The sequence below is a fragment of the Heteronotia binoei genome, chromosome 6 (genome assembly GCF_032191835.1).
Source record: "Heteronotia binoei isolate CCM8104 ecotype False Entrance Well chromosome 6, APGP_CSIRO_Hbin_v1, whole genome shotgun sequence".
NCBI classification, from domain to species: Eukaryota; Metazoa; Chordata; class Lepidosauria; order Squamata; family Gekkonidae; genus Heteronotia; species Heteronotia binoei.
This window is the reverse complement of record NC_083228.1, coordinates 140,031,092-140,043,398: the sequence shown is the minus strand read 5'-3', so window position 1 is coordinate 140,043,398 and position 12,307 is coordinate 140,031,092. Positions and strand designations below refer to the sequence as shown.

Sequence of the window (12,307 nt, the reverse complement as noted above, 5' to 3'; positions counted from 1 at the left end):
CAGTAACTAACCGGCAGCCAGCGGAGCGGCTGCATAAGATTGCCATTAAAATCTCCACGATTCCTTCCCCCCCCCCCCCCCAACCTCCTTTCCACATTCTGTTCAGAGCCGTCTCGGATTTCCTCTTTTAGCGAGCGTCCAAATTAGCTTTTCCCTCCCTAAAAAAAACGGACTGACCTCGGACGACACGGGGATCAACGCACTGTTCCGAAATCCTTTTGTGGATTTCCAGCAAATAATCCATCTCTTCGCCTCTCCCCACCCCCCAGTTACCCCATTTATCCCAGGCAGTGCCAAAGCCTTCCGACGAAGATGGGATCCCATTGCAAGCCCAGGCTCTTGACTGGCTCTGTGTCAAGGGCAGCGCAGGCTCACCTTTCCCTCTCCCCCCTGCCCCCCCACTCCCAATTGTGCCAGAGCGCTGCAGCGGGGCCCAGGCCAGGCCAGGCTTTCGGAGAAAAGAGGCTCCGTGGGAACTCCAGCTTCTGCCAGAGAATCCTGCCTGGGGGTGGGGGGAAACACCCATTCCCCCCCCCCCCCCCGTGCAGGGGGTGCGCGTGGGCGGTGGGTTTTGGAGGGGGCGAGCCCGTCAGGAGCCGCACCATTACGGAGCGACCGCAAACACTTCAGAGTAACAAAGGAGTGGAAAAAAGCCGGTGCCTTTTTCTGCAAGGCATGTGACTCTTCTCTGAGGTTTGGAAGCCGGCGCTCGATTCCAGGCCGCAGAGGTTGTGTGTCGATCTTTGGTGAGGGCTGGCTTCTCCCCGGTCGGTCGGCCTTTCATGGGGTTGCTGCAGCACCCTGAGGACGTCAGCTTTAATGTGTGTGTGTTTTTTTCTCTCTCTCTCCTCCTCCTCCTTTCTTTCTTCCTTTCTGTTTTCTTCTTCCCCTTTCCCCCTCCCTTTGCCTCTCTGCAGCTGAAACTCTCGTTTACTTTGGACAAGGAGAGCGGGATGCCGCAAAGCTGCTACGTCTATGAGTATCGAGACAGCAACAAGTAAGGCCTGAAGAGCTGTGGCATTGTGTGTGGGGGGGGGAGGTAGGAAGGGGGAGGTTGGCCCCCCTGTGTCCCCTAAGCGGCGGGGGGTGGTCAGCTGGTGAAGCGGGCTTCGGTATTGCTCTCCCGCTAGGGGAGGCTGTTCCTTCGGGGTGCGGCATTTCTCCTTTCCCCTGCTCCTTTGCTGCCTCTCTGAGGAGCTCAGGTGGCTCACCGCAGCCCTGCAAAGTAGGCTAAGCTAAAGGAGGGTTGTTTTCCCCCCAAGGGATTAGGGCGGTAGCACCCCGATATTCCATGCACTTACCCATCACCTACTGGGCATAATACGAGACACACACACACACACACCCCGCCCCGCCCCGCAGACCAACCTAATAGAGATAGAGCGGATGTGCCCCATGCACAGCAATTGCACACAAAACGAACGAAGAAGAAGAATTGCAGATTTATATCCCGCCCTTCTCTCTGAATCAGTCTCAGAGTGGCTTACAGTCTCCTTTATCTTCTCCCCCCACAACAGACACCCTGTGTAGTGGGTGGGGCTGAGAGAGCTCTGACAGAAGTTGCTCTTTCAAGGACAACTCCTGCCAGAGCTATGGCTGACCCAAGGCCAATCCAGCAGGTGCAAGTGGAGGAGTGGGGAACGAAACCCGGTTCTCCCAGATAAGAGTCCGCGCACTTAAGCACTACACCAAACTGGCTCTCCTGGATTCTCTCCTGTGGCTCCCACTTTGTGGAATGGCCCATGGAGGTCAGGAAGGCTGCTATTAGGGTTGCCAGGTCTTCCTTGGCCAACAGCAGGGGAAGGGGGGAGCAGGTACGTAGAGTTGCCAGACCCAGGTTTATCTCCTTCCCCCACAACAGACAACTCCTGCAAGAGCTCTGGCTGACCCAAGGCCATTCCAGCAGCTGCAAGTGGAGGAGTGGGAAATCAAACCCGGTTCTCCCAGATAAGAGTCCGCACACTTAACCACCACACCAAACTGGCTCTGAAGAGTAGCTAACATGTGAAATTCTCTGCTGCAGGAAGTGGTGGCGGCTACAAGCATAGGCAGCTTCAAGAGACGGTTAGATTAAAATATGGAGCAGAGGTCTATGAGTGGCTATTAGCCCCAAGGTATTGATGGAATGCTCTTTCTGGGGCAGCGACGCTCTATATTCTTGGTGCCTGGGGTGGCAACAGTGGGAGGGCTTCTGGAGTTCTGGTCCCACTGGTGGACCTCCTGATGGCCCCTGGGTTTTGGCCACTGTGTGACACAGAGTGCTGGACTGGACGAGCCACTGACCTGGCGCAACACGGCTTCTCCGCATCCTGTCACATTGATAGCACATGCATGTGCGCACATGTCATCCATCTGATTGATGCAGATTTATACAGAGAGAGAGAGAGGGAAAGCGCCTATTATTAAGGAAGGCATTAAGGAAGGAAGCTGCCCATTTTTCAGGCGGATGAAACCAAGGGTGAGAGTCATCCTGCGGACAGTCAGTAAAGTAAAAACACAACTCCGAATGCCATTCCAACCACAGACCTTAAGTCAAATAACAAGATACAGTATGTGCTGTCAACTTGCTAACTGTCAAGAAAACGTTGACCCACTGTGCATTGCTACGGTTACGGAAGCATTCTTTCATACATTTTTGTGTGTGTGTATAATTCCAAACCAGGCCATAGAATATGGAAGAAGAGGACTGCAGAGTTATAACCCACCCTTCTCTCTGAATCAGTGTCTCAGAGTGGCTTACGATCTCCTTTATCTCCTTCCCCCACAACAGACACCCTGTGAGGTGGGTGGGGCTGAGAGAGCTCTCCCAGCAGCTGCCCTTTCAAGGACAACTCCTACAAGAACTGTGGCTGACCCAAGGCCATTCCAACAGCTACAAGTGGAGGAGTGGGGAATCAAACTCAATTCTTCCAGATGAGAGTCCGCGCACTTAACCACTACACCGAACTGACCCAAGGCCATTCCAGCAGGTGCAAGTGGAGGAGTGGGGAATCAAACCCGGTTCTCCCAGATAAGAGTCTGCCCTTTCAAGAACAACCTCTGCTAGAGCTATGGCTGACCCAAGGCCATTCCAGCAGCTGCAAGTGGAGGAGTGGGGAATCAAACCCGGTTCTCCCAGATGAGAGTCTGCCCTTTCAAGGACAACTCTGCCAGAGCTATGGCTGACCCAAGGCCATTCCAGCAACTGCAAGTGGAGGAGTGGGGAATCAAACCCGGTTCTCCCAGATGAGAGTCCGCGCACTTAACCACTACGCCGAACTGACCCAAGGCCATTCCAACAGGTGCAAGTGGAGGAGTGGGGAATCAAACCCGGTTCTCCCAGATAAGAGTCTGCCCTTTCAAGAACAACCTCTACGAGAGCTATGGCTGACCCAAGGCCATTCCAGCAGCTGCAAGTGGAGGAGTGGGGAATCAAACCCGGTTCTCCCAGATGAGAGTTTGCCCTTTCAAGGACAACTCTGCCAGAGCTATGGCTGACCCAAGGCCATTCCAGCAGCTGCAAGTGGAGGAGTGGGGAATCAAACCCGGTTCTCCCAGATAAGAGTCCGCGCACTTCACCACCACACCAAACTGGGTCTCTAATAGATCTAGGAAATGGAACTAGGAACAGCTGGGAGAGATTTTTCTGCAAACCTGAAGGAAGTCCTGGGTTTGCAGAAATACCTGAAATATAAAAAGAAAGCACACTGTGGGGATTAAAACTCCCCAAAATAATAAAAGCAGCGCCAGTAGCTTTAAGAAAAGATACACGGCATACAGTCCCTCCATCACTCAGACAACAAAAAAAAAGATGCAGGAACATATGCACAGCCAAAGCTGGTGAGATGTGGTCGCACAGGGTCTTTCTCATTCGTTCGTTCGTTCATTCATTGGATTTTTGCTGCACAGAAACCAAGGCTTAGAAGGCTCAGCGATAGTGTTCCGGTTGCCTAGCAACCTCCGGTATGGCCACTGAGAGCTCAGTAAGCATTCTTTTTCATAGAGCGACCGGCGCAGTTTCTATTATTTTGGGGAGTTTTAACCCCCCCTGTCTGTTTTCTTTTTTATATTTCAGAGATTTTTAGGCACGCAGGGCTCAGGGCAGTTTACATCAGAATAAAACTGATGTATTATTTTGCATGTTGATGGCCCATCATCTCCAGAGGATAAGTGGCAGCAATTTTTGCTTCCTTCTCAACAGTAGTGGAAGGAGATGAAAGCTGGTTGGGTTGCACAACAAAAGGGAGTCAGCCAGTGATACCCCCCCCCAAAAAAAAATTAACCAAAGCTAACTCTTTATGACCATAAGGAAGGCCGAGCGCAGAAGAATAGATGCTTTCGAGCTGTAGCGCTGGAGAAGAATCTTGAGAGTCTCTTGGACTGCAAGAAGGATCCCATCAGTCAGTCCTAAGAGAAATCAACCCAGACTGTTCCCTGGAAGGTCAGATGCTGAAGCTGAAGCTCAAATACTTTGGCCACCCAATAAGAAGGGAGCACTCCCTGGAGAAGGCTCTTGAGAGTCCCTCGGACTGCAAGAAGATCCAATCAGTCAGTCTTAAGGGAAATCAACCCCAACTGTTCCCTGGAAGGTCAGATGCTGAAGCTGAAGCTCAGATACTTTGGCCACCCAATGAGAAGGGAGCCCTCACTGGAGAAGACTCTTGAGAGTCCCTTGGACTGCAAGAAGATCCGATCAGTCAGTCCTAAGGGAAATCAACCCAGACTGTTCCCTGGAAGGTCAGATGCTTAAGCTGAAGCTTTGGCCACCCAATGAGAAGGGAGCACTCCCTGGAGAAGACCCTGATGCTGGGAAAGACAGAAGGCAAAAGAAGAAGGGGACGGCAAAAGATGAGGTGGCTGGACAGCGTTACTGATGTAACAAACATGAATTTGAGCAGACTTCGGAGGATGGTGGAAGACAGGAGGGCCTGGCATGACTTGGTCCATGGGGTCGCAAAGAGTCAGATTTGACTGTGCGACTGAACAACAGAAAATTCCAAAAAACTAGAGCCAGTTTGGCGTAGTGGTTAAGTATGAGGACTTAACTGGGAGAACTGGGTTTGATTCCCCACTCCCACTTGCAGCTGCTGGAATGGCCTTGGGTCAGCCAGAGCTCTCGTAGGAGTTGTCCTTGTAAGGGCAGCTGCTGTGTCTGCTTACTTTGAAGAAGTGAGCAGTGACTCACGAAAGCTCCTAGCCTGCCACAAATTTGGTTAGTCGTTAAGGTCTTCTGGACTGTTGCTCTTTTCTGTGGGATCTTGAGTACCTTTTGTGGCTATAAAAATGATTTTCCCCTGCCCGCCTTCCCCCGAAATGTTGGCTTTTGCCAGCACGGATTTCATGTAAAAGGGCAACTAGAATGAGTCAAGGTTTGGAACACTTTCCCTATGAAGAAAGGTTGAAACGCTTGGGGCTCTTTAGTTTGGAGAAACGTCGACTGCGGGGTGACGTGATAGAGGTTGACAAGATGATGCGTGGGATTGAGAAGGTAGAGAAAGAAGCACTTCTTTGCCTTTCTCACAATACAAGAACTCGTGGACATTCGATGAAATTGCTGAGCAGTCGGGTTAGAACTGATAAAAGGAAGTCCTTCTTCACCCAAAAGGTGCTTAACATGTGGAATTCACTGCCACAGGAGGTGGTGGCAGCTACAAGCATAGACAGCTTCAAGAGGGGAATGGATAAGCATATGGAGCAGAGGTCCATCAGTGGCTATTAGCCACAGTATATTGTTGGAACTCTGTGTCTGGGGCAGTGATGCTCTTTGTTCTTGGTGCTTGGGGGTGGGCACAGTGAGAGAGCTTCTAGTGTCTTGGTCCCACTGATGGACCTCCTGATCGCACCTGGGTTTTTTGGCCACTGTGTGACACAGAGTGTTGGACTGAATGGGCCACTGGCCTGATCCAACATGGCTTCTCTTCTGTTCTTATGTGACTCAGAGTGTTGGACTGGAGGGGCCACTGGCCTGGTCCAACATGGCTTCTCTTATGTTCTTATGTGACTCAGAGTGTTGGACTGGAGGGGCCACTGGCTTGGTCCAACATGGCTTCTCTTCTGTTCTTATGTGACTCAGAGTGTTGGACTGGAGGGGCCACTGGCCTGGTCCAACATGGCTTCTCTTCTGTTCTTATGTGACTCAGAGTGTTGGACTGGAGGGGCCACTGGCCTGGTCCAACATGGCTTCTCTTCTGTTCTTATGTGACTCAGAGTGTTGGACTGGAGGGGCCACTGGCCTGGTCCAACATGCCTTCTCTTCTGTTCTTATGTGACTCAGAGTGTTGGACTGGAGGGGCCACTGGCCTGGTCCAACATGGCTTCTCTTCTGTTCTTATGTGACACAGAGTGTTGGACTGGATGGACCATTGGCCTGATCCAACATGGCTTCTTATATTATATTCTTATGTTCTTATATTAACCTTGAACTTCTATCCAATTTGGGCTTCACTAGTTCTAATCTGCAATCTCTGGCACCGTTGTTTTGGCCCACCTCGTCCGTTAAGGGGCAGCCGCAATCAGATCTGTTCCAAATCACGCAGTTGGTGTATCGTAAGCCAAGCTGTTGTCAGATGCAAAAGGGTGGGAAGAGGGAGAACCCCCAAGAATTAACTGCACGTTTAATGGCTCACATTAATCATCATCTGGACGCGATGAATTCATCATAAATTCAGGCTGAACCTAAAACCCTTCTTGAAATGAGCTGTGCCGGATACGCTGTGTTCCTTGTTCAAATAAATCTTTCTCAGTGACTGCGTCAAGTTTGAGTCGGAGAGTTGGTGTGATGCAGTGTTAGTATGTTAGACCAGATTCAAACCACCACTCTGCCATGGACCTTCGTATCTGGCAATCTCTCTTTGCCTGGCCTACCATGGGTAGAAAAGAGCAAGTGTCCAGTAGCACCCTAAAGACTAACAACATTTGTGGCAGGATGTGAGCCCTGTTGTTGGTCCTCAAAGGATCTGGTTGGCCCCTGTGTGAGAAAGGATATTGGACTAGATGGACCACTGCTCTGACCCAGCAGGGCTCTTCTGATGTGCTTATGAAGGCCTCGGCCTCTCTGCCCTGTTGCTGGCCCTCCAGGGGAACTGGTTGGCCTCTGTGTGAGGCAGGATGCTGGACTAGATGGACCCTTGGTGGTCTGTTCCAGCAGGGCTCTTCTGATGTTCTTAGGAAGGCCTCAGCCTCTGTACCCTGTTGTTGGGCCTCCAGGAAAACTGGTTGGCCACTGTGTGAGGCAGGATGGTGGACTAGATGGACTCTCACTGCTCTGACCCAGCAGGGCTCTTCTGATGTCCTTATGAAGGCCTCATCCTCACTGCCCTGCTGTGGGCCCTCCAGAGGAACTGGTTGGTCGCTGTGTGAGACAGGATGCTGGACTAGATGGACCCTCACTGGTCTGATCCAGCAGGGCTCTTCTGAAGTTCTTACTCCTCAGGGCTGTTATCTGCTCATTGGTATCCCACAGTAAGCAGACTGTGGTTTTTTGACCTCTCTGTTGTTTGTGGAGCCTCTCAATTTTGTCCATCTCCCAGAATTTAGTTTCTCAGAAAGGGGTTTTATGGCCTTGTTTGACCCTACTTCCTGTCTTGCAGTTCTTCTATTCCTGACCTTGGGTCAGCCATAGCACTCATAGGAGTTGTCCTTGAAAGGGCAACTTCTAGGAGAGCTCTCTCAGCCCCACCTACCTCACTTTTTATCTTGGGTAATACCTTTAATTGTTGAGAAGGTTTTTTTTAAAAAAAAAATCATTTGCAGTTTAAGTTACTGAAAATCACCTTTAAATATAACGGCCGGGCATGCTTCAATAGTTTATCTTTGTTTCTGATATTTTATGGCTATTATGAAAATATCAAATAGCGAAGATGGAGTCTGCAAGATTTCTGTAGATGTTGTGCACATGCTTTTCACAGAGGGGTACTGTATTTTTCGCATCTTAAGACGCACTCCCCCCCCCAAAAAAAAGTGGGGGGGAAGTGTGTGCGTCTTATGGAGCGAAGGTACCGGTACCTACCTTCCGGGGGGGGGGATCCGCTGCCTCCGATCCCGGCGCTTCCTCCGTGCCTGCCTGCCTGGCTTCAGCTCTGACGCTTAAAGCAAGCGCCGGGATCGGAGGGCAGAGGGAGCGATCCTGGCGCTTGCTGTAAGCGTCAGAGCTGGAGCCAGGCAGGCAGGCACGGAAGAAGCACGCTGCCATCTCCACAGCCGGCGCTCGCAAAGCGCTGGGTTTGCGGAGGGGACGGGTGCTTCCTCCGTGCCTGCCTGCCTGGCTTCAGCTCTGATGCTTACAGCAAGCGCCGGGATCGGAGGGCAGAGGGAGCGATCCTGGCGCTTGCTGTAAGCGTCAGAGCTGGAGCCAGGCAGGCAGGCACGGAGGAAGCGCCGGGATCGGAGGCAGCGGATCGCCCCCCAGGAGGAAGGTGCATCCTTTCTTCCGGAGCGCCTTATGGTTTGAAAACGTTGTATGAAAACTGTTGAAACCAGCACACTGGGATGCGTTTGGTCTTCTGCTTTATAGTTTTATCGCGTTTCATGTGTCGCGAGACGTTTTGTTCATCATTCAGCAGGGTGTTTTATTTTGCTTAGATCCTATCGGTTTTCAAAAGCAGATTTTGTTTTTTGGATTTGTGCTCTTTCCTCAACCTTTTTGGGGTGGGAATTGATTATAAGTTTATTTCCCTCTCCCTTTTTTTTACCCTCTTGAATGGGTCGAGCACAGTGGAGTTTGTGCTGTGAACACCACCAGCACCCTACCTGGGAACAGGAAGTAAAAGCAGACCTGTTGTGCCCGTCTTAAATATCTCATAAGATGGGGGAGACTTGTCTTAGCAGTAGTCTGTGCGAAAAGGATCTAGAGGTCTTAGTGGACCATACGCTGAACATGAGTCAACGCTGTGATGCGGTGCCTAAAAAAGGCGAAAGGAATTTTGGGCTGCATCAACAGAAGTCTAGTGTCCAGATCACGTGAAGTGATGGTATCACTTTACTCTGCTTTGTAAGACCTCGCCTGGAGTATTGCGTTCAGTTTTGGGCACCACATTTGAAGAAGGATGTAGACAAGCTGGAACAGGTCCAGAGGAGGGTGACAAAGATGATGAGGGGTCTGGAGACCAAGCCCTTTGAAGAAAGGTTGAAGGAGCTGGGCATGTTTGGCCTGGAGAAGAGGGAACAGAGAGGTGATAGGATCACCACCTTCAAGTCCTTGAAGGGCTGTCATCTAGAGAGGATGTTGTGGAATTGTTTTCTGTGGCCCCAGAAGTTAGGACCAGAACCAATGGGTTGAAATTAAATCAAAAGAGTTTCCAGCTCAACATTAGGAAGAACTTCCTGACTGTTAGAGCGGTTCCTCAGTGGAACAGGCTTCCTCCTTGGGGGGGGGGGTGGGCTCTCCTTCCTTGGAGGTTTTGAAACAGAGGCTAGATGGCCATCTGACAGCAATGAAGATCTTGTGAATTTAGGGGGAGGGGTTTGTGAGTTTAGAGCGGTTCCTCAGTGGAACAGGATTCCTCGGGAGGTGGTGGGCTCTCCTTCCTTGGAGGTTTTTCAACAGAGGCTAGATGGCCATCTGAAAGCAATGAAGAGCCTGTCAATATAGGGGCAGGTATTTGAGAGTTTCCTGCATTGCGCAGGGGGTTGGACTAGATGACCCTGGAGGTCCCTTCCAACTCTATGATTCTATGATCTTTGATTGGTGCATGGAATTCGCTTCTGATCCAAACTCAGCTGACGTAGGGTTGAAAGGATGTTTGCCTGTAACTGCCCGTATGTTTTCTGCTTCCGCAGAACGCAGCTTGGCTCCCTTGTGCGAGCCGTCTGGAGCTGCTCACTCCCTGCTTCTCCTCGCTTACGTGGCCCTGTCTGGTCTCTATTTTGGGGTTACTCCAGAAAGGGGAAAAGGGTTGTTGGTTTGTTTTTTTTTGGGGGGGGGGAATCCAGCTCTAAAGCAGGGGGTGCTCCTTTCCTTCCCTCCCACCCTTCTTCCTCAGTGGCCTTGCTGTAAACGGAGGGCCCCTTTTGATAGAGTGCCCGCTTGGTTCTATTTCGGTCTGGCTCCGCATTTTATGGTAGCGATGCTGTTGGCAACGCGCGGTTTGCTCCCTTCTCATGTTAAAAGCAAACAATGTTTCTACTGAATCGACTAGAATTCCAGGGGTTCTCAAGCCAAGGGGTGAGGGCGGCCCTTTCGGGAGCCCAACTCAGGCTGAACCCAGACCTTGGGGGCAGGAAGCCCTCCCAGGGTCAGTCCCTCATCTGTAAAATGGACACATTAGCGTTTATTTATTTTTTTGGTTTTGTGGGCTTCGATTCTGCCTTCTCCCGTAATCGGGCTCAAGGCGGATCACAGCGCACAATTGAAACAATACAAAGCTATATAAAACAGTTAAAAATACCACAATTAAAATTAAACAGTAAAAACAACAATAATAAGATATTGGATTTATATCCCTCCCGCCACTCCAAAGAGTCTCCGAGCGGCTCACAATGTCTTTTGCCTTCCTCCCCCACAACAGACACCCTTTGAGGTGGGTGGGGCTGAGAGAGCTCTCCCAGAAGCTCCTTTTCAAGGACAGAGGCTCAGAGCGGCCTACAATCTTCTTTCCCTTCCTCCCCCACAACAGACACCCTGTGAGGTGGGTGGGGCTGAGAGAGCTCTTCCAGAAGCTGCCCTTTCAACGACAGAGGCTCAGACCGGCCTACAATCTCCTTTCCCTTCCTCCCCCACAACAGACACCCTGTGAGGTGGGTGGGGCTGAGAGAGCTCTCCCAGAAGCTCCCTTTCAAGGACAGAGGCTCAGAGCGGCCTACAATCTCCTTTCCCTTCCTCCCCCACAACAGACACCCTGTGAGGCGGGTGGGTCCGGAGAGGGCTCTCCCAGCAGCTGTCCTTTCAAGGACAACCTCTGCCAGAGCTATGGCTGACCCAAGGCCATTCCAGCAGCTGCAAGTGGAGGAGTGGGGAATCAAACCTGGTTCTCCCAGATAAGAGTCCACACGCTTAACCACTACACCAAACTGGCTCTCCAATAACCAATAAATAAAATGCACCATCGGTGAAAAAGGCACAACATGTCAATTAGCCAGTTATAAGCCCACATTTAAGTCATGGCGATAGTGCTGCGAAAAGGTCCAATGTCGCCACAAGGGCACAGTGTCCCCCCAAGGGAGGCCAAATGATGGAATAATAGGGCGCCTGCTGCCTCAACCATAAACCCGGCGGAACAGCTCCATCTTGCAGGCCCTACAAAATGGCAGTAATTCAGGTAGGGCCAGGATCTCCAGAGGGAGCTGATTCTACCAGGCAGGGGCCAAGGCTGAAAAGGCCCTGGCCCTGGTCGAGGTGAGCCGGGCGTCGTTAGGGCCAGGGGTGGTCAGGAGGTGCTATGTAGCCGATCGCAACGACCTCTGGGGTGTATACGGGGACTTGTCTCATGGGGCCGTTGGGGTGGAAAATGAACGAAAGATTGTAATATACTTGGCTTCCTTAGGGCGTGTCTATTGCAGGAGTAGCCATACTGCGGCTTGGGAGCCACTGGCACCTCTTTCATACATGAGTCAGGATGCTGGACTCGATGGACCCTCATTGGTCTGATCTCATCTGGTGTTCCTACGTTAGGTTTCCCATTTGGATTCAGAATTTCCATGTGCTCCCGTTTGCACAGTGCTCAGAGACGTGCTTGGTTTAAGACCATAAGAGAAGCTATACTGGATCAGGCCAGTGGCCCCTCCAGTCCAACACTCTGTGTCACATAAGAGAAGCCATGTTGGATCAGGCCAGTGGCCCCTCCAGTCCAACACTCTGTGTCACATAAGAACATAAGAGAAGCTATGTTGGATCAGGCCAGTGGCCCCTCCAGTCCAACACTCTGTGTCACATAAGAACATAAGAGAAGCCATGTTGGATCAGGCCAGTGGCCCATCCAGTCCAACACTCTGTATCACATAAGAACATAAGAGAAGCCGTGTTGGATCAGGCCAATGGCCCATCAAGTCCAACACTCTGTATCACATAAGAACATAAGAGAAGCCATGTTGGATCAGGCCAGTGGCCCCTCCAGTCCAACACTCTGTGTCACAAAGTGGCCAAAAACCCCAGACGCCATCAGGAGGTCCATCAGTGGAGCCAGGACACTAGAAGCCCTCCACTGTGCCCCCCCCCCAGGCACAAAGAATACAGAGCATCCCTGCCCCAGGCATAAGAACATAAGAGACGCCATGCTGGATCAGTCCAGTGGACCCCTCCAATCCAACACTCCGTGTCACACAGTGGCCAAAAAACCCAGGTGCCATCAGGAGGTCCATCAGTGGGCCCAGGACACTAGAAGCCCTCCCACTG

General features: G+C 51.4%; 1 protein-coding gene across 1 annotated transcript in view; it reads left to right on the top strand.

Moving 5' to 3' along the window:
* Positions 1–12,307, top strand: part of DIS3L2 (DIS3 like 3'-5' exoribonuclease 2) — a 419,389-nt gene that overhangs the window by 348,394 nt on the left and 58,688 nt on the right. Inside the window, 1 exon segment of the mRNA XM_060242825.1 lies at positions 918–997. Coding sequence (XP_060098808.1) covers positions 918–997 — 80 coding nt within the window.